General features: G+C 40.2%; 2 protein-coding genes across 2 annotated transcripts; both read right to left on the reverse strand.

Moving 5' to 3' along the window:
- Window positions 1-25: 25 nt before the first annotated feature.
- On the reverse strand, window positions 26-6,110 carry LOC114517253 (mRNA cap guanine-N7 methyltransferase-like). Its single transcript, XM_028536919.1, has 13 exons — window positions 5,975-6,110; window positions 5,765-5,833; window positions 5,386-5,460; window positions 4,932-4,978; window positions 4,696-4,856; window positions 4,315-4,415; window positions 4,081-4,211; window positions 3,473-3,660; window positions 2,783-2,947; window positions 2,581-2,698; window positions 1,702-1,815; window positions 1,488-1,521; window positions 26-956 (listed from the first exon to the last, which is right to left on the reverse strand). Exons 1-13 carry the CDS (start codon window positions 6,072-6,074, stop codon window positions 328-330), a joined length of 1,932 nt encoding a protein of 643 aa, XP_028392720.1. The 5' UTR covers window positions 6,075-6,110; the 3' UTR covers window positions 26-327.
- Window positions 6,111-7,244: 1,134 nt separating this feature from the next.
- Window positions 7,245-22,899, reverse strand: LOC114517168 (sacsin-like). Its single transcript, XM_028536825.1, has 5 exons — window positions 22,780-22,899; window positions 21,510-21,598; window positions 21,139-21,397; window positions 16,821-19,802; window positions 7,245-16,303 (listed from the first exon to the last, which is right to left on the reverse strand). The coding sequence occupies exons 1-5, from the start codon at window positions 22,790-22,792 to the stop codon at window positions 7,245-7,247; spliced, it is 12,402 nt and encodes a 4,133-aa protein (XP_028392626.1). The 5' UTR covers window positions 22,793-22,899.
- Window positions 22,900-23,776: the final 877 nt, after the last annotated feature.

Here is a 23,776-nt window from a genome sequence, read left to right on the forward strand (position 1 = left end):
CGTGAATGCAGACAGACCCCAGCAGTTACAAGCCAACCCTACGTGTATATTTATTACGTCTTCTAAACACAATACAAAGTGAAGGGTTTTAAAAACTATTGTACGATGACCAATTCAATGATGGCGACGGGAATTACATACACAGCGAGAACAGAATTCATTCTATCGAATTCATGCGTACGATTTATATGTTCAAAATAAACTCCGTTCTGTTAACGTCTTCAAACGCGTTTCTGAGAATAACGTGTGCCTACCATAAACTTGAGAGTTCGTAGAGACTCTTGGACGCTAGACATTCATTGGTGCATTTAAAAAACTTCCAACCACTCAAGCTTTCTTTTTCTCGGGAGGTTCCTCTTCGTCGCCCCCAGCTGATTTTCTCTTTCTGGTGGTGCGCTTGGTTTCCGGGCTTTCCTCGTTAGGGGTGGGGGCCTCATCCTTCGCTGCCCCCGCCGACCGTTTTCTCCTTCCCCCCCGTTGTGGCGTCGGCATTTCAGTTTCCTCTTCTTTCTCGCCCCCCTGTTCGCTAGTCTCGCCCCCCTGAAATACGTCCGAGCTTTTATTATCCTCAACTTCGTCTTTTTTGTCGGCGTCTTGGTCGTTGTCGACATCCTCGTCATTCGCGCCACTTTTGTCCAATTTTTCGGCATCTATCTCAGAATCTTCGTCCTTTTTGTCACCAATTTTCTCCTTGTCGACATCTTCGACTTCCATTTCGTGATCTTCCTTTTTGTCGGCATCTCCGTCATTTTTGTCGCCTTCGCCACCCTTAACCATCTCAGCTTCAGTTTTCTGTTCTTCGACATCTTTTACCGCGTCTTCTTTGTCGCCCTCCATTTTCTCAGTTTGTTGTTCAGACTGCCCAGTGTTCGAAACTTGAGTGGCCTGAACCTCTTCGGAAGGAGTTTGTTCCAGTTTTTGCTCTGCTTTCTTGAAAGCGAAAGCCATGTACAGTCCTAGCGAGACATTCAAGGACCATTATCATAGACGAAGTGAATTAGGGCAAATTTCGCCATTCAAAAGTGTTATGAAAATAAAAGCCTAAAATAGCACTGCTGTTGGAAAACCTAATTTGTTCATCATAAATGTATTGCAATTGAGGGATGCCTCAATTGCAATATCTAGAGTTTCGAGGCTTTAAGCAAAGTTCGCTTCTAGGAGATGAGGTTGTTTATTGGTAGTTTAATAACGCAAAGCTCAGTGAAATGTTCATCGCTATAAGCTTCAGGCTGACGTAGAAATATCTTTACTGCAACTTTTATTGCAATTTTGGTCACATCGATATTATTAAAACGCATTTACACATTTTTGGATATTGTGGATTTCAAGAGAGGTGACCGCGGGAATGAGTCATGGTGTTACTGTAGCTAATGTTGTCCTGCGTGCGAGGTTAGGGCAAAAAATTTTCAATGCATTATGGCCTCTATACTAAGACCTCATACAAAAGGTAAAATATATCCTGACAATATCTACATAACAATTCATACCTGTCGCTTCCCATTCATCTTTACTTAGCGTCCCCTGGAAGAAAATCAACGTTGAAAGTTACTTTTTATTATTTCAGGGCATATTCCTTATTCCTAGTTCCAAAGCCCACGGCACCCCTAATCCCTAGGTACCATTATCCATATCCCAACAAGGGCTACCAACCCATCTTATATAGACAGCTCGGCTTTCTACTAGGAAAACAGTTTGTTATACCACTTGTTTCCTCTCGTCGTTTTCATCTGCTTCGCCTAAAAACTCCTTCGCTTGAAGATAAGCATCTTCGTTTTCTGACGCGAGTTTGTCCCCTTCCCGTCTTGGAGGATACGTCTACACAACAAGATACAATACGTTATGTTTACCATGGATCAGAAATGGTGGAGTCGATGTACATAGCGAACATTACAAAATACAATAAAACAACTTTCGACTGTTTGCTTCTATACCAACATAAAGCCATATTGAAGTGGGTTTTATAAACTCTCGTCAGCCATCTTGAAAAATAATCCCACCAACAACCATTAAATATACGTACGTGAGCATGCAGGTGACCAGGTATAGTCCACCCTTCAGGTGGGGTTAGGAATTACCCACCTCTTTGACACCGCAGAAATTGTTGTTCATGAAAATTGTTGTTCGTGGAAATGATTTTCACTTGTTCACATCGCATGCAAGTTTCAATTTTTTGTGCATAATTTGTTAGGTATTTTAGGTTTAGTCTTTAAGTCTATATTTTAAGTTTAGTCTTTAAGTCTATATTTTAGGTTTAGTCTTCAAGTCTATATTTTAGGTTTAGTCTTTAAGTCTATATTTTAAGTTTAGTCTTTAAGTCTATATTTTAGGTTTAGTCTTCAAGTCTATATTTTAGGTTTAGTCTTTAAGTCTATATTTTAGGTTTAGTCTTTAAATCTATATTTTAAGTTTAGTCTTTAAGTCTATATTTTAGGTTTAGTCTTTAAGTCTGTATTTTAGGTTTAGTATGTAAGTCTATATGAATGCAAAGCAATTTCCGCGTTGCCCACCCGCTATATATAAGTCGTTTAAACTTTAGCTATAAACTAACTTCGCTTTTCGTTACAAATCATAAAAACCTACCTCCAAAGCGTTCATTCTGTTTAAAAGAAATCTATAATCATCTTTATCTTTATGATCCTCAAAGAAATCATGAAATCCCTGCGCAAGTTCAAGCGTGAGGCCAAACTTCGTCGCCATTCTAAGAGACACGAGACATTACATAGTATCATTTGGTGCTTTCTCCTTCAATTCAAAACGCAAACACATTTTCCTTCAAACTTACTTTTCCAGAAGCGGGAAATGAACAACAAATTCCGGGCAGTCGACGACTCCTTCTAGATGAAAGTCATATTTGTGTCCGAACAAGGCGATATTCTCCTTTTCCGTGAAAGTGATCTTGTAACAATCGTTCTCGATTGACATTCCTTCGGATTGTCGCACACGGTTTCTAAGAATTTCAGGTGAAAATTTACTAAAATGATCATTTCATCCCCCATAAAGATTTTCATAAACCATTTTCAGCTGATAATTTTGGCAAATATAAGATAAAGGTTATTCCGAATAGATTCATTGTGTTAATCAAAACTTTTTTGGCAAATACACAATCAAATGTAAACTTTCATTTTTTATTTTGATATATGATTTTACATTTTGATTTTGCATTAACACAATGAGTCTTTTCGGAATAAGATTTTCGTCTCAAACTAGAAAACAACAGCATATAATTCAACTTTCATAAAGCTGTATGTTTAACGTGTTCTCTCGTACAGGACGAATGTTTAAATGAAGGCTATGTCAAACATCCTATCTGAAAGCCGTTAAACATGTATTCAATCTCTGGAAACGAGTTTTTCCTCATGGAATCGTGATTATAAACAAATTTTTTATACTCAAAAGACTTTTGGCCAATGAAGAAGTATTCAAAAAAACTCCTTTTACATTTGAGATCTTGATGAAAACAATTTCCACTCACATGATTTCGTTTGCACAAGGTATCGTTCCAATAAAGTAACCTCCAGGTTTGAGTCGTTCACAGGCGTTCTGTAGCATCCTCTCGGCCTGTTCCGGGGACTCGAAAGCGTAATGTAGAGCAAATTGACAACTGGTCATGTCAAATTCAACCTCCCTATTTCGACTGTTAAATTTCTGGCTTATGTCTTCCTAAATGAAAGAAAAGTTCGGGTTACTATGCAGAAATACGCTTAAATAGTTGGTTACAAACTTACAATTACTGTAGCCTTTCTAACGATGATGAATATCCGGCATTATGGGGGTATACGGTACTTTCAATTTTAATTTTCTTCATTGCGTTTAAAGAAAAAAAGCAACATAAAAAGCATTTTCTACGATTCAATAGACAATTCCAGGAATAAATTAAGCCTAAATTAAAGATCCCAAAAATGGCATCAAATTTGTCATCGTAAAAGGCTAATTTGTCTTCACTCATTTAACTTTAAGACCGTTTTATATATGTTCGCCTGAAATAAGGAAGGTTTATGAGCAGTGCGAAATGCATGACTTATGTAGATAAATAAGAATTCTACATACCGGTATATGTATAATACAGGAAACAAAACAAACCTTAGTGCAATCAGCCGTAATAAACTGTGCATCATATATTTTCTGTGTTTGATTATAGCGTCGATTATTTCTTCCGTATCTTAAATCCCGGTACCTTTGTTCACACTGGTTCATAGATACTTCAGCAATGTCTGCGAAATACGGTTAAATTGGTTGTGTTTTACCCTTAGCACTGCCAGTTAAATTAAATAAATGGAAGTTTTCTTTCAGCTAGAATATTGCATGACACCTTACCTGCACAAACAAGGTTTGAAATTCTTGCTTTCTGCCATTTTATCAAATCTCCTCCTTTTCCACAACCAATATCTAACACGGACAGGTTTCGAAAAGTCCTCCTGAATCATGGTAAATCAACACACAGATATATGAAATGTCAAGTGATGAGATGATGTAGAATATGCCAAGCAACTGCTGCAGCATGACCATATATATGCAATTTCTTTTAATGAAATCTAGTTTGACTGTCCCCTTTTGTTTGAAATTTGGTAATTATTAAAATTAGGCACGGTTGTCTATCTGCATAATAAAATAATCAGGTCTGGTCACACTGAACTAGTCACAAATAACATACATATTGCAAACTGAAGTGGTAATTAAAGCAAATAAATAATGTACCTTTTATATTTCTCCATAAATTCATTGATCAAGACACTTTTAACCCAGTTATTGAAGTTTCTGAGATAAAATATGGGCGAAGTTTTTCTCTCTTCACGAGTATGCTCCTTGTGCTCGTTGTAATGCTTTGCAACTGTGGCTCCGAGACCTTTCTCTTCTTCCTGCATACGAACCACAGCAAATCACTTATTGACAACTTTTGACAACAAGTAGAATCCTGGATAAAATAGCCTTACCTTGGGGTTTTCAGATGCCTTTTCTTGTGTGTCCCCGGTAGGTTTGCCTAAAGAAAATAGATTTTTAATTGCACTGTACTGTTGTCGCAGAGAAATGGAGAATGGATAAAGTTTGCACTTTTTAAACAATGAAACTATGCTATCAACTTATTTATTTGTCAACTTCTTGGCACACAGTTTTGAAAGATTGTCTTTGTCAACTCTGTCTAACATAAGTCAAAGTTCTCCATAATTGAATAAAAACCTCAAAGTTAATTAAAGCAAAAAGCCTAATTTAAACAACTTAGCATTAAATGTGGTATAACTAACTCTCCTGATGAAGGCCCTCAGGTCGAAACATAGGGAAGTGTTTTGCCTAATTTAGGCAGTTGTTATACCACATTTGATGCTAAGTTATTTGAAGATGCTGCCACACTGCTCCCTGGTTACAATGGAACTTAGTTTATACATATACCTTCAGTGGTATCTTCCTCATTTGCAACTTTATCTCCAATTTCTAAAGCCTTGCCTTTCTCCTCCTCATTTTCAACTAAAACAACAGGAATTACAACACCAATAGAGCTTATATAATGGAGTAAATAAGTAAATTATACATTATTTACCCAAGGTTTACAGTGCAGAATGCACATAAAGCAATATACCACTTAATGGAAAGCTAGAGTATTGTAAGCTCAATATCTTGAGCACACACCTTCCATGTCTTTTATATTTTAACTATTACATTTTTGAGATATGATGCGCACAATTTGCGCATTTTCTAGTTTTGTAGGGGGTACTGTAATAGATGTTTGCATATATTTACAAATCCACTTCATTCCTATTATAAGAAATACCTCGAGGTGCAGCTTCATCTGTTTCGTGTCCGTTTTCTTTCGCTTTTTGGGCGACCTCTTCAGTCTCATCTTAAGATATCGAAACAAAACATATACAAAGTACATATAAAGCAACACCAACAAGAACATAACCCGTCTGACAATGGCCATAAAAACACCAAAACTTCTGCAATCGCAGCGAAACAGGAACCCTATGATGTGAAGAAATACCTTTTGATTGTTCTTCTTCCATTGGCTTAGGTTGTTCCTCTTCCAGAGACTCTGTCGCGCCTTCCATTTGTGTTTGATCAATCTCCTGAGGATCAGCCATCTTGAATTTGCCACACGTGTGTCACTTACTCACTTTCCCCCCTAGAATGCAGCCTGCATGGCAGGCGGTCCCTAAAATCAGGCATGGAGATGACGGCGAAGACCGCCTGCCGGGGGTAGCTATGTATTTTAGAAACCCCGTCCACTGGTAGAAATGATGATTGACTGCGAGTGGACGGCGAAAAGGTAAAAGAGAATATATTTTATCTCTAATATTTTCTTTGTATTTCATACTGTCATAATTTAATTGCAATAGCCAATAGGTACTCCGTATTTGTGTTAGTGTATTTTCAGTGTATTTTAAAATCAACCCTAATGTGAAACATTTTCCCCTAATTCAGGAAGACCTGTCTTAGCACTCACTGGCACTGCTGATGAGGTGACACAGACGATTATTTGTTCCAATAGACCTTATGCATAATGACGTAATATATCGAACAGCAAAATATGCATGTCAAAATACAAATCCAATGCGTACATCTAACGGTTTCCACACCACCCCACCCCCCCACAGGCGCCACCACTGGAAGAAAAAGATAACACGAGTTGAAAACGTTATAAATTTTACTCATGACATCGAAAACTAGCAGCTGCATTTACACACCGGAAAGCTTTTATCGGAACAGATAGGAAAGGAAAGTTTGCGGAGGATATTTTTCCAAAAGCAAGATTTTTCTCCAGTGGAAAAATCTAGTTGAAAATGGCTTTAACTTTGTGGTTCTCTCCTCAGAATAGAAATATTTCCGAATGAAATTGTAAAGATTCTACTGCGCATGCGGTTCGCGGTGAATTTTCCGTTCTAGCTGGGGAATTTCTTCCATTGTGTAAATGTAGCTATACTACAGAATTTAGTTACTGTGCCTTCTAATCTACATTGATGTATGGAATTAATACAACAGTTCGAGAGACCACCCTAAAATTATAAACAATCTTACGATTTGATCGCTCAAAATTCAATGAAAAAATCGTGTTCATAATTAACCTATTTTCATTGCGAGTACAATTTTATATTCAGTCCTATTGAATTAACTATCACAAAGCAAAAAGTTCCTTACGATTTTCATGATTGCTCAAAATCCAATAAAAAAATCGTGTTCATAATTAACCTATTTTCATTGCGAGTACAATTTTATATTCCCTATTGAATTAACTATTACAAAGCAAAAAGTTCCTAATTCAAGACGCCTTGAATAAGGCTCAGAATTTGATCAGTTTTTGACATCGCATCTTCAGTATTTCTCCGATCAAAATTTTCGGCAGGAATGGACTGTTGGCGGACACCACTTTTATAATCGGGATAACGGGTTTTGATGTAATACCTTTGAAAACACTCGACAATCGTCGGAATGGAGCGAAGACTTTCATCTATTTCTGACGCTCGGTACGCCAAGCCAGTCACGTCGTGATTTTCTAAGTCGCTGCTCATAAGTCGACCTTTTGCAAACATAAGGGCTTTTAAAGCTTTCTCAGTAGCTTGTTGGCAAAAGAAGCAACTTGGGGAATAATGTCCACTTTCGTAAAGGCAGGTAGCTGCATCAAAATCTTTCTGAGCTTGTCTCATCCATCGATCAGCTTCGTCGCTATTCGGTGGTTCAGTTACGGACACTGCAGGGCTTGCTTGCCCAAAACGAATTTGAGGTATTCCAGCGACATCCAACGTATTCGAGATTTCACTCGGGAATTTGAAGCCAAGCATTATGATAAAAATCAGATAGCGCCATTGGTCATCTTTTATATGTTGCCCGGTTATCATAGAAACAAAAGAAGCCAACCTTTCATGCAGCAAGGCAGAATTGCTCCCTCCACCATGTTCAATTAGGATGCAATATCCATCAGGACGTTTCTGGCAGAAAGTAGGAACCTCTGACTTGCTGTCTGGAACCGGTTTTCCGGTCTCCTTCTTGACAAACTGTACTTTAATGGTTTTCATGCAGATGATTTCAACGCCGCTCCCAAGGCTTCTAAGGTCTTCCATCACTTTTGGAGGAATTTTGTCAATTCTTTCTTGCCATTTGTACAAACGAATCATCGCATCGCTCAGCTCTCGAGAAAAGAGTAAGTCCCGGTATGGTTTAATGAAATCACAGTTCCTATGAATACAATCTTCACAATCCGATTCGCTCAGACCATCCTCAATTACGGAACTTAACATTTTTACTTTCAAACGATCCGGCAACAATTTCACCAGTTTCTCGAGAGGTTCCGCATTCTTAATGGTTAAATCAACAAGTAACTTGAATCGGTAGTCCCCCAAACGGTCTTGCGTTTGCATTGTATCATTAAAAAATACCTTGCAAGACGGCCTCAAAACACCACCTTCAGTTGGAAGATAAAGAACAGAGACATTTACTAGGGATTGTGGGATATCCAAGACAGAATCTCCATGTTGTTGTTGGTGTTTTTGTTCTTTACGTGTTTTATCCTTGAAATTTTTATCTTTGCGTTTCTCATCCTCGCTCAATTGTTTGAACAAACATATCGCAGCACCAACAGCTGCTCTTCTTTCTTCTCTCATTTTCCTGTCTCCACAACTTTCATTAATCGTTGCCAGCACCAAGGAACACTGAAGTGGCGTTGGACGTTCCTGAGCTCCGAGACATTTCAGGAGGCGCTCAAACCCACCAAGATGACGAGGGATTTTGAACATGTATGGCTTCAAGTCATCCCAAACCCCATCGAATGCTAGCTGGTTACCGCGTACGAATGCATATTCGTTGACCAAAATAACTGGAAACTTGCGAATGGCCAACACACACTCCTCTCTTTGCTTTTTTGAACCAGACTTCAATAATTCATTAAAATAACGGTAGATCTTCTTTGTTATCTCTTGCAACTCTGAGGGAACTTTCTTTTCAGCATTTAAAGGATAAAGCTCAGAGATGTTTTTGACATGTTTGACAACGAGATCGCGGGGAACTTCGGAGAATATTCCGAGCTCGACGACCAAGTGATCTCGTGGATGCGGAACTGCTATTTCGGCTATCAAAGGCGCGCTCGACCACACCAGGTCTACATGCTCTTCGGTCACGGATCCTTTAAAACAAGTAAGTATTGATCGTGTATATGAGGCGCGGATATCAAGATACATCTGCTCCACTTTGCCTCTTGGGACAAAATGGATTTCTGAGACTTGAGAGAGAAATGGCTTTGTGTGCAAACTTTTATCTCCCAGCAGATGCGCAACTAGAATGTTCGACTTTTCCAAGATTCTTTTTGCTTCCTCTGGACTTGGATTATGGTTACTTTTACTTTCTCCCTCCAATTGTTTAGCAAACTGCTTGAAAAGTTCCTTGGTGATGTCACACTGAAGACCAACTTTTTTCAAAAATTCTTTCCACTCTATGGCATCGTACGGTTTTGGAGGAAATTCCTCCTTCGGTACGAATTGTTGGAATACTTTATTATCTGGATCGTAAAATTTTCTTGCTGGACAAAGTTGGCCTGAATGATTAGAAAGAAAGCAGATACCTTTCAAATCGGAAAGTAGGGCTTCAGGGTTGATATGCAAAAGGTGGTCCCTCACAAACTTTAAATGATGTTCTTTTTCCTCTGGTGTTAAATGATCGAAGTTCTTGAGAACTATGTCTTTGTAGAATTCCGCAGCGGAAACTCGTTTGATTCCAACGTATTGGTAGAGATCTGGTAGTTTGTGAGCCTGGCACAAGAAGATACTATTTGTTTTCGTGGAAAGGACTTGAAGACCATTCTGGGGAACGTCAGCTGGAACTTCAAAGACTTCGAGTTCATCGGAAAGCTGCGTGAAAGTGCCATTGATGGTTTTGTAGAATCGAAGATTTCGTAAAAGGCGCCTGTTCAACCCGTCCCGGGCCACTTGGCCGTCCCGGGCCACTTGGCCGTCCCGGCCACTTTGTAGAAACACGAGGAGGTCCTCGATTTCCTGACCCTCGAGTGGAGTTCCTTCGTATACCTTTTCTTCACCGCTTAAAGTCTGGCTCAGCAAACCCAGGACGTCCTCCGTTGACTGAACCATCGCAAGAAGGTCTCGACGCACTGCAGTAGCCCCTGTGGGATTTGGAGATACGGAGGATTTCAAAATTTCCTCGTTCAAAAGCGGGCAGCCGATTTTCAGCATCAATTTTCGAATATTTTCGTCTCGAGGCGAGTCTTCGTTAAGATAAGTGCTGACATTGAGAACTGTTTTGCTCTTAGAAACTGGAATGAGGCAGTTATGCGTCGTTGGAATAATATGCCAATCCGCGATTTCATTCAGGAAATCACTCATTTTTCTTTGACAATCTTCACCACTTTTGCCTTTTGAGACAGTATCGATGAACTCCCAGAGCAATACAAGCCATTCTTTGGATGGAAATGTGTCATCATCGCTCGGATTCCACTGCTGCGCAGAAGTGCTGGTAAGCCAAGCTGGTGGGAAGAGAACGTTTTGAAATTTTGCAATATCTTGTATAAGAAACTCTCGCATAACGTTGGAACACTCATTTGTTCTGCTTTCGTAATGAGTTTGGAGAAGATCGCATAAAAAGAGATCCGGTCTAGAAGGCACCAGCTCATAAAATTTGCTACAAAAAACTGTGGAATTGCTTTGAAAACATCGAAGTATGCCATCTTGGGTAAGAAGCAAAGGAACTCCCTCGAGACTCTTGAAAAAATTCTCAGCATCAGAACAATACGTGGTGAGTTCGTGAACAGTGTTGACGTCGCGAAGAAACGTATCCTTTATTCCTCTTGGTAAATTTCCTTTGGACTCCTCGTGTTTTCGAAGAAATGATATAACATGCTCTGGGCTGACGTTTCGATTATACCCAACAGCCTTGAAACTCTCGACAATTTTACTCGGCGTATCTAAAAGAAGATGGAATCCAATATCCAGCAACGTCTTTTCGAGCTCGGGCGACATCCCCGAAATGCGAAAGTATACATCGCTAACTTTACACCAGGTGACTTTTACAGGAGTCTGATCTTCCTCTGTCCTTGACTCAGAAGTGTCCTTGTTCAGTTCATCTTCCGGTTTCTTCGAGTCTGAAACTGACAAAGCGACCGGCAAAACAGCAAACGTTGACAGGAAGTTTTTGTAAAGCTCTTCTCCAACAGGCTTCCAAGCAGCATCAAGATCTTCAATAGATGGGAACAACTGATGATACCATGCGAGGCCATCCTCAGCTTCCTTCTTGGAAGAAAACGTGCCGGAAGTGTCAGATTCACTTTCATATCCGGGAATGTGGTTCTTTGCGTGACCAATCGCACTGGCATAGGCTGGAGCGATTACGTGACGTTTCATGAAGTCATTCCAAGCATCACGTTCGTCCGAACTTTTAGGATCGTACCACACGTCACGGCGCGATGGATTCAGAGCAAAATCGCCACTGATTTGAACGGGAAACTTCAAGTAAACTTGAAGTGGCAGCATGCAAAATAAGGAGTAACGGAATTGGGGAGTAGTAGTACTGTCAGAAACAGCGGTAGGTAAACGAACGGCAATACCAGCACGTGGTAACAATCCCATTGTCATACCGTTTGGGACTTGATAGTTTCTATCTCTACTCTCACTCCCCAAGTATTGTGTGACCAACCAATCACTTCTTACACCGCTCGTATCAGATATTTTAGTTATATAATGGATAGCTTGCAATGGGATTTCCGGAGTTGGAACTTTTTGGTATTCCTTGATCTTTTCAAATAATTTAGTCCGTTTATCTACGTCACTGACATCGCAATTGGCAAAGTAAGTTTTCAGTTTTCCATCCTCTATCTCGGAAACAGAGATTCTCGTAATGTTGCTCAGAAACAGCAGCATGTCTTTCGCGGATTCTCGGAATCTATCCAAGAGCTCCTTCACACTTTTTCCATCCCACTGAGTTGTGCAAATCTCGGAATGAAGATTCGTATCACGGCGAAGTGGGAAACGAAACATTGTACCTCCTTCGAGAACGAAAAAATCACCCAGAAAACCGGATAGCACATCCTGGAAATTCTTTCGGAACACCTGGTCGAGATTTCTGAACACCCGTCCAGGTTTTTCCTCGCTCGCACCAGGAATATACGCTGTATGAGGGTCGGAAACACCAATAATTTCATCGTTTGAAATAAAGTACGGACAATCAGTAAGATGGTAAACTGCTTTAAATCCAATGCCATAAGTTTTTTCAGCTAAATCGTCGACCTTGCTTCCTAAACCTAGTTTCTTAATACCTTCAATATCCTCTTCGGAAAAAGGTTTATTGGTGTAGACACAAATCGCAGGGCCTTGGAGAGCGTTCCAGTTTTCTGAGAATATACGCTTATTATGGTGGGTTCTAGGGTCAAACACAAAATGTATTTCGCTGGCTTTTGCATCATCGGCGTTTTTAAGAAGTTCCTTCAATATTCCCTCGTCAGCAGGAAAGGTTTCCAGGATATTCTTCAAACGAATGGTTAGCTTTTCATGTTGTCCGTGCGGTTGCCCAATTGGTTTGCTGATTTCTTCTACGACTTTACTTCTGAGCTGCTTTGCACCACATTTGTACACCAAATTTGCTGGGACCATCTCGTGCACAAATTTAACGTTTGCGACATCCACTTCAAGCCAAGGCGTATCGTTAATTACAAGTTCATTTCCATAATGCAACTGACAGTCCTGGCTTGGAAGAGGCAATGGATCTTTTGGTCTTTCTTCGGGTGATTTAAATACCACTTCTTCAAGAAGAACATTAAAGTTTCGGATTTCATCATCCGTCAGTTCCTTCCCATCATTGTCTTGTTGTAGCTTGTGAATTGCTTCAGTGAACTCCCCCAGGGAGAAGTTCTCTTTCACACCGTACCAGTCTATAAGTCCTTTGAACTTCGCTTGGTACCCAAGAGGCAAAGGAAACAAATATGGTGACCCATTTTCTTTCTTCCAATTCCTTGCTACGTGTTCTGGATAAACCATTCGACCTTCGACAAGCATCCAAGATCGGGAACTGAGTTGCTCGCGAAGGTATGATTGTTGTGACGTTAAATTTTCAGTAGTTACAACTTCTTGCAAAAACTCATAAATTGTCGAACACATCACTTCCTTATCTTCTCTTGTGAGCAGGTTGGAAAGCTGGACGATATGATCAAGTTGTGTAATGACATCGGATAACTGTGGTTGCTTTAAGTCAAACCCAAGGATTTTCTTCAGATTTCTATCAGGTACACTTTGGAGATGAGATGATTCATCCAGGATGAGTTGAGAGGAACCAACAAGGTGTTTATGTATTTCTGGAAAGAGATCATTCGCAGCAGCTAACTCGGTCCCAGGAATCTTCTCAGACTTCCATGGGAATGGGAGGTCTTTTGGTTTGGACAAAATTGGAAGGAATCGAGCAGCTCTTAGGCGCTCCATTTCGTCAGGAGTTATTTCGTCTTTCGGAGGCGTTTGATTCAGGTATTGAATAAGAAATCTTGCTCTTGCTGCATCACAATGATTGGAAATCCACTCAGCTCGCTCGCACAAACTGCTCCACGGAAGGAAATCAACTGTCATTCCTAACTCTTCCAACATCATTGCTCGTTCTTTTGTCAAAAACCGATCATCTAACGGGAATCTTTTCTCTTCTTCCGAGAACAAACAGGCAACGTTTCCCTTTGGATGGACCAGCTCATTTGGTTTGCGCAGAACCGTGCCATCCACAGAGCAGCTGAAACCCTGGTATGAACATAGAAGGTCGTCATACTCTCCTTTTTCGTTTGGTCGACAATCGAGAATGTGAACAAGAACTGAGTTCCGATCATGAATCGATATCCGTGAAAGGTTGGGAAAGAAGAAATCTTTCAAGAATATATCCTCAGTCAACATGTGAGCTTCAATAAAGGTAAAGGTTTCTTTCCCGCTGGATTTAAATGCTTCTATGAAGTCTTGGGGAAGTGAAAGAACATTTTCATTCAACTGATTCATGATGATGACGCTTTCATCAACTTTGGCAAGCTCCGGATCAAGGATACGACATTCATCGAGCTTCTTCCACTTTCCATTGCAATAAAACAGCTGCCATTCTTCGTCGATGATTGTTTTAAAGAATGAAAGCAGAAAAGGTTTCAATGCTTTGGGATAGTTCATCTTTGCTGGGTTGGGCCAAAGAGTGTGGAATTCATACTGCTCAGCATTCTTATTCGTCAGCTCTTTCAGTAGCTGAAGATATGCCTGAACTAAGGAATCTTTCATCAACGCCTCGTTCCACTCCACTTCAAATGGCTTGATTGATTGAGATTCACCCACAGCTTTTTCCCACAAATGACGACGATTTGAGTACATCGAAAAACAGCCGTTGACATGCACAGGAAACCCAGACTCGATAGAGAGGGGCATGAAGCAGAATACTTCTCCAGCTTCGACGGGTAATATTTTCAAACTGCCTGCATCTGAATACGCTATCTTTGCGGCTATCCCGCTGAGCGGGACAACTGCTTTCTTTTCTCCTTTTGGACTACGCGCAACTTCAAGAGAAGATCTGACACCAGCGCAGGAATTCACAAGCCAGGTTTCCTCAGATGTTTCAACAACTTTTGATTCACTAAGTCCTGATTTTACCATGGTTACTTTCATTCTTAACTCTTCAGTACGACGTGGTCCTTCCGACGTGACTTCCATTTCAGAACCGCCGATATTTTTTAACCAAGTTGATGAATTCTCCAAGATCGTTCCCTCGCCATGATTATCAGCTTCGTTAGTATCCAAGATGTTCACGATGGATTTTGTTACGCTCATTAAAGGTTTCTCAAAGCACTTGTTTACGTTAGAATTCGTCGGAATTTCAAACACCTGGACCTCCTTAACATTCTGGGTAAAAAGCAACAGAGTAGACGCACTTTCTTTTAACGACTTGATAAGATCCTCGACGTTCTCTCGCGTGTAAGGGTCTTTCGATATTTCACTCTCTTCAGCTTGTTTCGCTGTACGGAAAGGAAGTCGAAACAATGTCCCTTCGAAGTGAAAAGGCTCCGTTCCCTTCATGTCAAAGCCAAACATCTGATGATAAGGCATGAATTGATCTGGAAATCGAGACAAAGCGAGGCTGCTCTCTACCAAGTTTAACATAAAACCACCTTTCCTCTTTTTGCCTTTGATCAATTCAGAGATGTGAGTCATATTCGGATCAAAAACCACAAAGTGTTCACCACTTACAAAGCTCGGAACATCCGTGAGGTGGTAGACTGAGTTAAAGCCAAGACCAAAACGACCAACCTTGTGGAGGTCTTCCTTCTTCGTGTCGCCAGCCAACTTGTTGATATTCTCAAAGTCTGCCTCAGAGAACTTGGCGTCGTTGTACGCCCAAAGAGCTGGTCCCTGACATTCCGCTAGTTCTTCAGTTAGCAATTGTTCGCAGGGATTTTCCCTCCAATCAACAACGAAAAACACTTTAGAAGCACGTGCGTCATCTGCGTTCTGAATGATTTCCTTGAAAATCGGCATTCCTTCTTTGTACTGCTGAAGAATGTTACGTATTCTCGTGGTCAGCGGCTCGTACTGACCAGCTTCTTTGAATTCAATGCCAACTGCTTTGGCTCCTGCGAGGCAGCTCGAGAGACGAGGTACGCGAAGACGAACAGCCAAGTCATCAGGAATTGCTTTATGAATTAAATAGGAGTTTGTGGAGGCTTCAAATTCAGAGGCACCTTGTCTTAGGAATTCACGATCACAGTAAGTGCACCTGTTACACGGCTCCAGTTGCAGCTTTCCAGAGGATGTTTGGACTGGAATGAGAAGATTTGAGCGGCGTTCATCTGATAACTTACCAGAGATTGTCACAATCCATTCTAACACTGCACGACATTGATCTAAGTCTTGCATCGCATCTTCACGCGGTTTTTCTTCATTATCATGCTTTTCCTTTATGATTGACAGCATAACCAGCAGATCATCAACATTAAACTGTGGCTTTACTCCAAGTGATAGTAAAAAGTCATCTACTTGCGATATTTCCGCCTGTGGAAGAAGGAACAGGTATGGATGAAGGTTGATGCTTTTAGGAAATGGTGATTCGAAAGCAACTTTCTCGGGTGATGTAAACCCACTTCCATGCCATACCCAATGAGTTAAACCTTTGGATTGCAACAAATGCTGCACAGAACTTTGGGGTGCTGTGGAAAGATGCGCGTATATAACCGCAATCATCTCTTCAAATTTTGCGACGGACATTCGAATTCTTTGTTTTGTTGTTAGGTTTGTCCAGCATGCAATAGCCACATGAAGCTGTTTAACGACGTCTTGAGGAGGTGCATCGTGTGCCCCGGGCGTATCAAATAACAATTCTAAAAATGTATAAAAAATGAATTCATGAGCCATTTTTTAAATGTAGATTACACTAGGCAATTTTCCTTCCAACTTGCAATGCAATTCTACTCCTGAGGCATCTAAAGTTGTCAAACAAGAATCTGCTAATTTCGTACGATATGGCAACGTTTTCTTAGCATTTCGAACACTCTTTACAAATTAACATCCCTCAAAGTGATATAATTGCATTGCAAGTTGCAAGGAAAATACGCAGAAGTAACCTGTCTTTAGGCCTGGTTCACACTTGTCGTACGAATCTGGGATTCCCTTTGTCTGAGGTCACTGGTGCACAAAATTCTGTGTGTATCGGAAAATAAAACAAGTGCGAACCAGGTCTAGAAGTGCTAGTGTGAATCAGGCCTAGAAGAAGGATGTTCAACTTCCCAAAACTCCTAAAAAAATCGCATCGTTTAAGATGGTTCTAAGAAAGAAAACCTTCTTTAGTTGACACACTTAGAAAAATCATCTATAAAATCGTCAGAAAACTGTACGTACTTTGTACTTCACTTGCCACCAAGTTCTCGTCAAAGACAGGTCGTGTCGCACCAACCAGAAATGCCATCGAGTCGGGGAACATGCCATCAGGCTTGCATAAACTCATTCCACCATACCACGGCATGAAATCGGGATAGTTTATTGGGCGATCAACAACTCGTGGTAGCCATGGCACTTTGCGTAGGACATTTTTCAAGAGCCTTCCATCTGAAGTTTTTTCTTCAAGTAACTTTGGTCGCTTGTTTATAATTTCCAATAGAGCTTTTCCTTGACCTAAACAAAGCCCAGACGTTCGGTTTACAACGAACAAAATGTCTTTAAAGGTTAGATTTTCCCAGCCTCGAACTTTGAGCTTTCGTCTACGTCTTCGTACTGGCTCAGAAAACAAGCCCGTTGGAAATGCCTTGTGGTTGTCTTGTAGCAACTCCGTTAGAAGAGCGTCTGAATCGTCAAACAGTTGATTTGGGGGCACACGTTTTCCGCTAGCTGTAGGAATACAAGCCAATTGACTGATAAACGAAACAAAATCCGGCTCTTCCCGATTTAAAATGTCCATTTCTTCCAAAATCCAAAGCATGAGTTCGTTCTTCTCTTCCTTCATGATTTTAGAGTTTATTAAGAAATTTTCTAAACGAGCCATGATTAAACTAGCCATGCTTTCTATTTTCATTCCAAGTTTCCCCAACAATCGATGGTTCTCGTCTTTCGAAGAGGACAAGATCTTTGCTCGGTCAACGAGTTGCATTCCTTCAGGTAACTCAAAATTTCGTGGTGCAACCAATCGCGGTCCATCCTGCTTCGAGCGACAGTTAAGAAAATCGTTGCCATCGACTGTTTCGAAGATTGGTAGCGAAGAGATGACAGATTTATGGTTGGAATCAAGCAGGTCCAATTTCGACAGAATGCAACAAAGCTCTTGTTTGCCTTCGCGTGATGATTGAGGCAGTTGTTGAACGATCTTCTTTCCTGCCCTCAAAAATAGGTTGAGAATGCCAGACGGATTTGGTAGAGCAACATAATCAAAAATTCTTTCATGCTTCACAAAAGAGGGCAGTTTATCAACTACAATGCAACCCGAGCTTTTTAAGAATTCACACATGACTCCAGAAAGGACTTCATGGTACCGTCGGCTTTCGAATTCCCTGGCGATAATAGTGGAATTCTGTTGAAGTCTAGCTAAAGATGTTGGAGTGCTGGTGGACACAGGTATCAAAGGCATTTCTTTGAATTCGCATAAATCAGTTGGGTAATTCTTCTTGATCCATTTCCACATTAATTTTAGCCATGCTAAGGAAGGATGTTGTTCAATCTCTGGATTCCACGTCACGGTCTCCAGCTGCTGGGCAGAGCTAGTTGACCAATCTTTAGGAAGATTTTGCCGGAGTAATTCTATGATATCATGATTGGTAGCGTGGTGCAACTGTGTTTGTTTGGTAAAAGCAACCTCGCTGAGCTTCTGCTGGACTGGTTGAGAAAGATTACGATAAAGAAGACGATGTTTCATGTTTGGTAGAAGATCGACACTGACCTTCTCGGACAGAATGTAGATTTTCTCATCAGAAACCTTCGAGAACTTTATAAACTGGCGATTCTCTAACGGCAGAAGAGGGACGCCACGAAGACCATGGATATTTCTAGGAACTGTCTGCAGAGCGTATTCTAGCATGGATAATCTGTCGTCGCTGTCGTAAAAGTTATTAGAATTTGATCGTAAAACGATACACAAGAGTTCAGGGGTAACTTTTTGAAGGGTTTTCCAACCTGACATCTGATGATATTGGTCGATAATTTGTATAACGTGTTCTGGTAATGAAACAATTGGCCGGCCAGCATTCAACAACGTCTTTAGAACAACTTGCTTAATTTCCTCTCTCATATCTTTGGATTCGTCCAAGCGATCAATAATTGCAGTTCCAAGGTTGACCCAACGACAAATTCCTTTCGGAGTGGCCAGGAATATTTCACTTTCTCTTGCCAAGACTGTTTTAACTAAAGGCTCTGTGATACATTTCCAATTTGATCTGACGCGGCTGAGGTTAGGCAGAGCAGTATACACTAACTCGGCAAGCTTCTTCGGTTGGACATTGCCAGAACTCTCTCTTGCAATGTTTATGATCAAATTTGCATACACCCGACTGCCGATATTCCGCAAGAGAAGTTCATTCCACCGAGCTGTGTCATCATTCTGGCAATCAGGACCAGGCCATTTCAAAGCTCGTCTGTTGTCTGTTAGTCCGAAGTAACCATTCACTTGCACCGGCAGTCCAGTACGACAGTCGCCATCAGGGGGGAGTGGAAGAAAACAGAATATCCTTCCAAGTGAAGACATGTTGTTGTTCGCATCAAGAAGAAACGCGATGCCGATCCAGGGCAACAACTTTAGATCTCTGGCCAGCTCTATCAGCTCATTTTCATTCGTCCCAACTTGATTTGCTAAGAACCATTCATCCTTTTCTGGAGGTTTTCCTGGACTCTCCCTTTCGATCTCCAAACGAAAGAAATTTGTTTTCACGGCAAAATTCCACTCCACCGTGATATCCTGGATTAATTCTCGTCTTCTCTTCCTGACTTCAATCTTTGACTCCTCAGAAACTTTGACGGTGTAAAGACGGATAAACTCGCCTCCTTCTTCACGCTCGTACAAACTGATCGATTCAATGTTTTTCAAAAAGAGAAGAATCGCACTGGCTTCTTTTTTTAAAGAATCCAAAAGAGTGTTGACCATTTCTCTGGTGTAAATCTTATTCGACAGTTTCGATGGTTCAGTTCTCAAAGGAAATCGAAAGAGTGTTCCACGATAGTAGTTTTCCCGCAGGAAATTGCAGTGAAATATTTCGTGTTGAAAGGGAGAAAATTGGTCAAAATTTTCCTTGAGCGACTCATCTTTAGTGAAAAACGCCCGGCCAGATTCACCAGAAACAAAGTATTTTTCATGAGGGTCCAGGAATGCAACTCTTCCGCCGCTCACAACACTTGGTAAGTCTAATCATTTAGAAGATACAAGAAAAGAAATAATCAGAGGTGGAGTTATGTTGAAGATACGAGAAACAATCGTGTTGAAGATACGAGGAAAGAAATAACCAGAGCTGTATCAAAAAGCCCACTCGCACTTACACTCTGTGTGACATAGAAATTCTGTTATTACTAATCAATGAGAAAAGATTTAATCAAAGAAAAGATTTAAGGTAAAACATTAAAAATCAAGCTAACGTTTGACTGAAAATACCACCATGGAAAAGTTATGAGAAGATTGAGATCTTTGAGATATCCCACTCAATGAGTTTGAGTGTGAATGCATGAGCTTTTTGAATACAGGCGTTAGAAATCCTAAACATAACTTTCACAGCCCCATTATCAAATGTATAGTACAATAATTATTCAGTCTTTAGGGAAAGGATGGCAAAATACACAAATTTAATCTTTTTTGACCAAAAAATTATAGAATTTAAGGATACGCAAATTTTAACTTTTGAAGGAATGATACTTAATTGTTGTGACATATTTTAAATGCAAACTCGTAGAGTAGATACCCCTCGATCAAAATTCCTCTCTAGTAGAATATAGCATTTCAGAGCGAACATAAGTGTATAATTGAAGATAATGATGACATAGAGAAACAGTTAAAAAAAGTGATCGTGATCAAGAACCAGTGAATAAGAGGGGGCTAGAAGGAATACTCTGCTTGCAACATGCTTGTATTCGTTCTTAATGCATAGATATTCGCAGACAACAAGCGTAATGCGATATGCGTCTTTTGAAAATCTGCCCATGGGACCATGACGGGTCTGAAAAACAAAGCGCGCTTCGCCCGCGCGGGCGGAGCGGACGTAATGGAGAATCGCCTTATTTAAGAATCTGGGTTTCCCTTTGTCCGAGGTCGCTGGTGTGCAAAATGCTTTGTCTTAACCTCTTAATGAAACAATCTTCAGGTAAATCATACTTATATTAATATATTATATCAGTCAGGGCGGTTACCACTACGCTGAATTTTTCGATAAGAATCAGCTACAGTCGGATTCTTAACGTCCGTTTACACTTTTTTATGAGCGATTTTCTTCTTTTGATAGATGTGAACGAGTGAATCAGTTATGGATGTTGAAATAGGAGCTCGAACACATCAGAGCATTCGTAACTAATTACTCGTTCACATCTATCAAAAAAGAAAATCGCACATAAAATCTCATCAAAAATCGCAAGTGTAAACGAAGAATTTTGATCGAGAAATTCTTAAACCGTTTAAACCCGCTTATACTGGCTATACGTCGATCATTGGGTCTTTCTGTAGTCGAAACTCGGTCAGCTTATTGTGTGGACATACCTGTGATGTGATACACAGAATTGAATCCTATTCCAAAGCGGCCAACCTTCAGTGGATTATCTTCTTTGCTGCTTCTCATTACATTTTTCAGTCCTTCCCAGTCCTTGTCCGTGAACTCGGCGTTGTTGTAGCAGTACAGAGCCGGCCCTTGGAATAAAGCCAAACTGGGGGAAAAAAGAGACGTGGTTCCATACGACGTAGCATCAAATACGATTTTAACTTCACTTGCACCAGCGTCATCCGCATTTTGAATTAGTTCCTAATAGAAGAAAGGACTGACATTTACTTGCGTAGGAATGTTAACAGACTGTGAAGGCAATCAATTTCTAAATAAATTAACAATACAGAGCATAAATATATAAATGCACCACCTTTAATATCTGCCCACCATCAGAATAACGTTCCAAAACGTTTTTGAGAAAATCTGTCAGTGGTGGTTGTTCTTGCCCAAACCGAATCCCTGCAAAGTATTTTGGTATTTGATTAACCGAAGCTTTTGTAGACACCCAGTGGCAGTCCCCCCCTTCCAATATGCACCTCCACCCCTCAATAACATATGTGCGGGTTTTCTCTGAGGCAATCTTCTTAGCATATTAACAAATACTTCCGCACTGCAGGGGCCGGTTGTATCAAAGCCGGATAACGTTATCCACCGGATAGTGATTTTTTCAACCGTTCTAAAAATGCTCGAAAAGCGATAAAATTTTAGCTTGAAAGCAAAAATTATTAAAGAGGATCCTCGATTTACTGAGGAATACTGAGATTTAATCAAAGTTGTGCCAAATTACGGGCGATTTTGAAGCGATTTAAAAAATCACTATTCGGTGGATAGCGCTATCCGGCTTTCATACAACCGGCCCCAGAAATTTAATTTATAAAATAACATGTATATAACGCGTGTTCTGATTGGTCGAAGCCCACGTGTTTGGATCAGGCCATCCAAACACGGAAACCATGTAATTGTATACTATTCGACGTCTTGGCTGCCTTGCCAGTTGCCCTTGCGGCTAATGTTTGATTATGTTTCGGAAATAGAACTGAGCTTAACTTGCGATTGTAAAATGCTATATAATTATAAGCGTTGCAATTTTTCATTAATCTCTTAACCGGCTAAAACCAGTCACAAGTTCAGTAACGGTTATTCATGATGCTAGGCCGAACAGAGTTATTCATGAAGCTAGGCCGGCTGTATTTACATTAACACTGTATAAACAGTATTGAAATTGTCTGAAATTTTTTTATGTTTGAACAGAAAGACTCCTCACCACAAAGCTTCTACACGTCAAAGCTTTAATTAAGGAAATTTTCCTCCAATAATTTAAACATAGTAACAATTGAAATATACCAATAACGGTAACAATTGGATAGTATACTTCACGGAATTTTTAACAGCAGATCTATTTCACTGCAGATCTATATATTGCACGGAGTGAATTTTCGCTGCATGCTCAGTTTTTTAAATCTATTTGAAAATGTTTTAAAGAGGGAATTGTTTAAAGTTGCAACATTTTCGCAGAATGTGACAAAACTATCTTTTAAAATTGCGAAATATCATTCAATACAATTCAATACAATACAAAGCCTTTACAAGTGAAATAGAAACATTATACGCTCAAACAATCATTATTAATGTGAGATTACCTGGCAAAGACATAGCACAGAATTTTTCCTTCCAAAATAGCGTTCAGATATCTACTAAGGAAAATATTTAAGATATCATTATCGAGCATTCCACGGACACACGAGGCTGGACGATACACTTTGTAGTCTGTTAGCGTTAGCGACTTAAATGTAAACATTAACACAAGCGGAAGCGGGAAGCACGAGGCGAGCATGTCGCCGACGCGCTTGCAAAACAAAGAAATAAGGCACACGCGAGACAAATAGGTATATGCATAATTTGTGCCGAGATTTGTACTCCTACGAAAGCGTTGCCATTCTTACGACGCCTTCAAATGAGGCATTCTCACGGCTTCTCGATGACATGAAAGCAGCAGAAACGTGATAGCGGTTTGATAGCTTATATAAAACTGAAATATCAGCCAGACATCGGAGGATCCTAGCACAATTGAAACGTTTGTATGATTATTTTGAAGTCATGGCAGCATAATAAATTTCCCGTAGCTTATTTCTGGCCGGCAAAATAATTGACTAGCGCCGTCGAGGTAACCGCGTCGTAGATCGTAAACTCCCTATTATTTCAACGAATCATCACTAACTTACGGTTTGTAACACAATCGCACGGTATTTTCTGGAATACTCCGGTATTTCTGGAACACATCAAAGTTGCAACATTTTCACATTGGAAACGAAAAATATTCCTAGAAATGAAATTACGTAGTTTTTAACGCCCTTCGTACAAAGGTGTAATCACTGTGGTACAATCACGGCAGTACGATTCATTCAATGCTGTTTAAGCAGGTCTAATTTTAGTTTTTAACTTATTTTACCTTTTTCAGAGACGTTCCACAGGAATTCTCTTCAATTTTCTTCATTTCTATAGCACTGTTCTTACTTCTAGCATGTTTGTTGCCACGCAGCATGCACAAGGAATACTATCTAAAGGCCTGACAATTACAAGGCCAACGCCGACTTGTATATCAATAATAGATCATTTCTCCGAGACAAAGACGACTGC

The sequence above is a fragment of the Dendronephthya gigantea genome, unplaced genomic scaffold (genome assembly GCF_004324835.1).
Source record: "Dendronephthya gigantea isolate DGI-Jeju-01 unplaced genomic scaffold, DenGig_1.0 000007F, whole genome shotgun sequence".
Lineage (NCBI taxonomy): Eukaryota > Metazoa > Cnidaria > Anthozoa > Malacalcyonacea > Nephtheidae > Dendronephthya > Dendronephthya gigantea.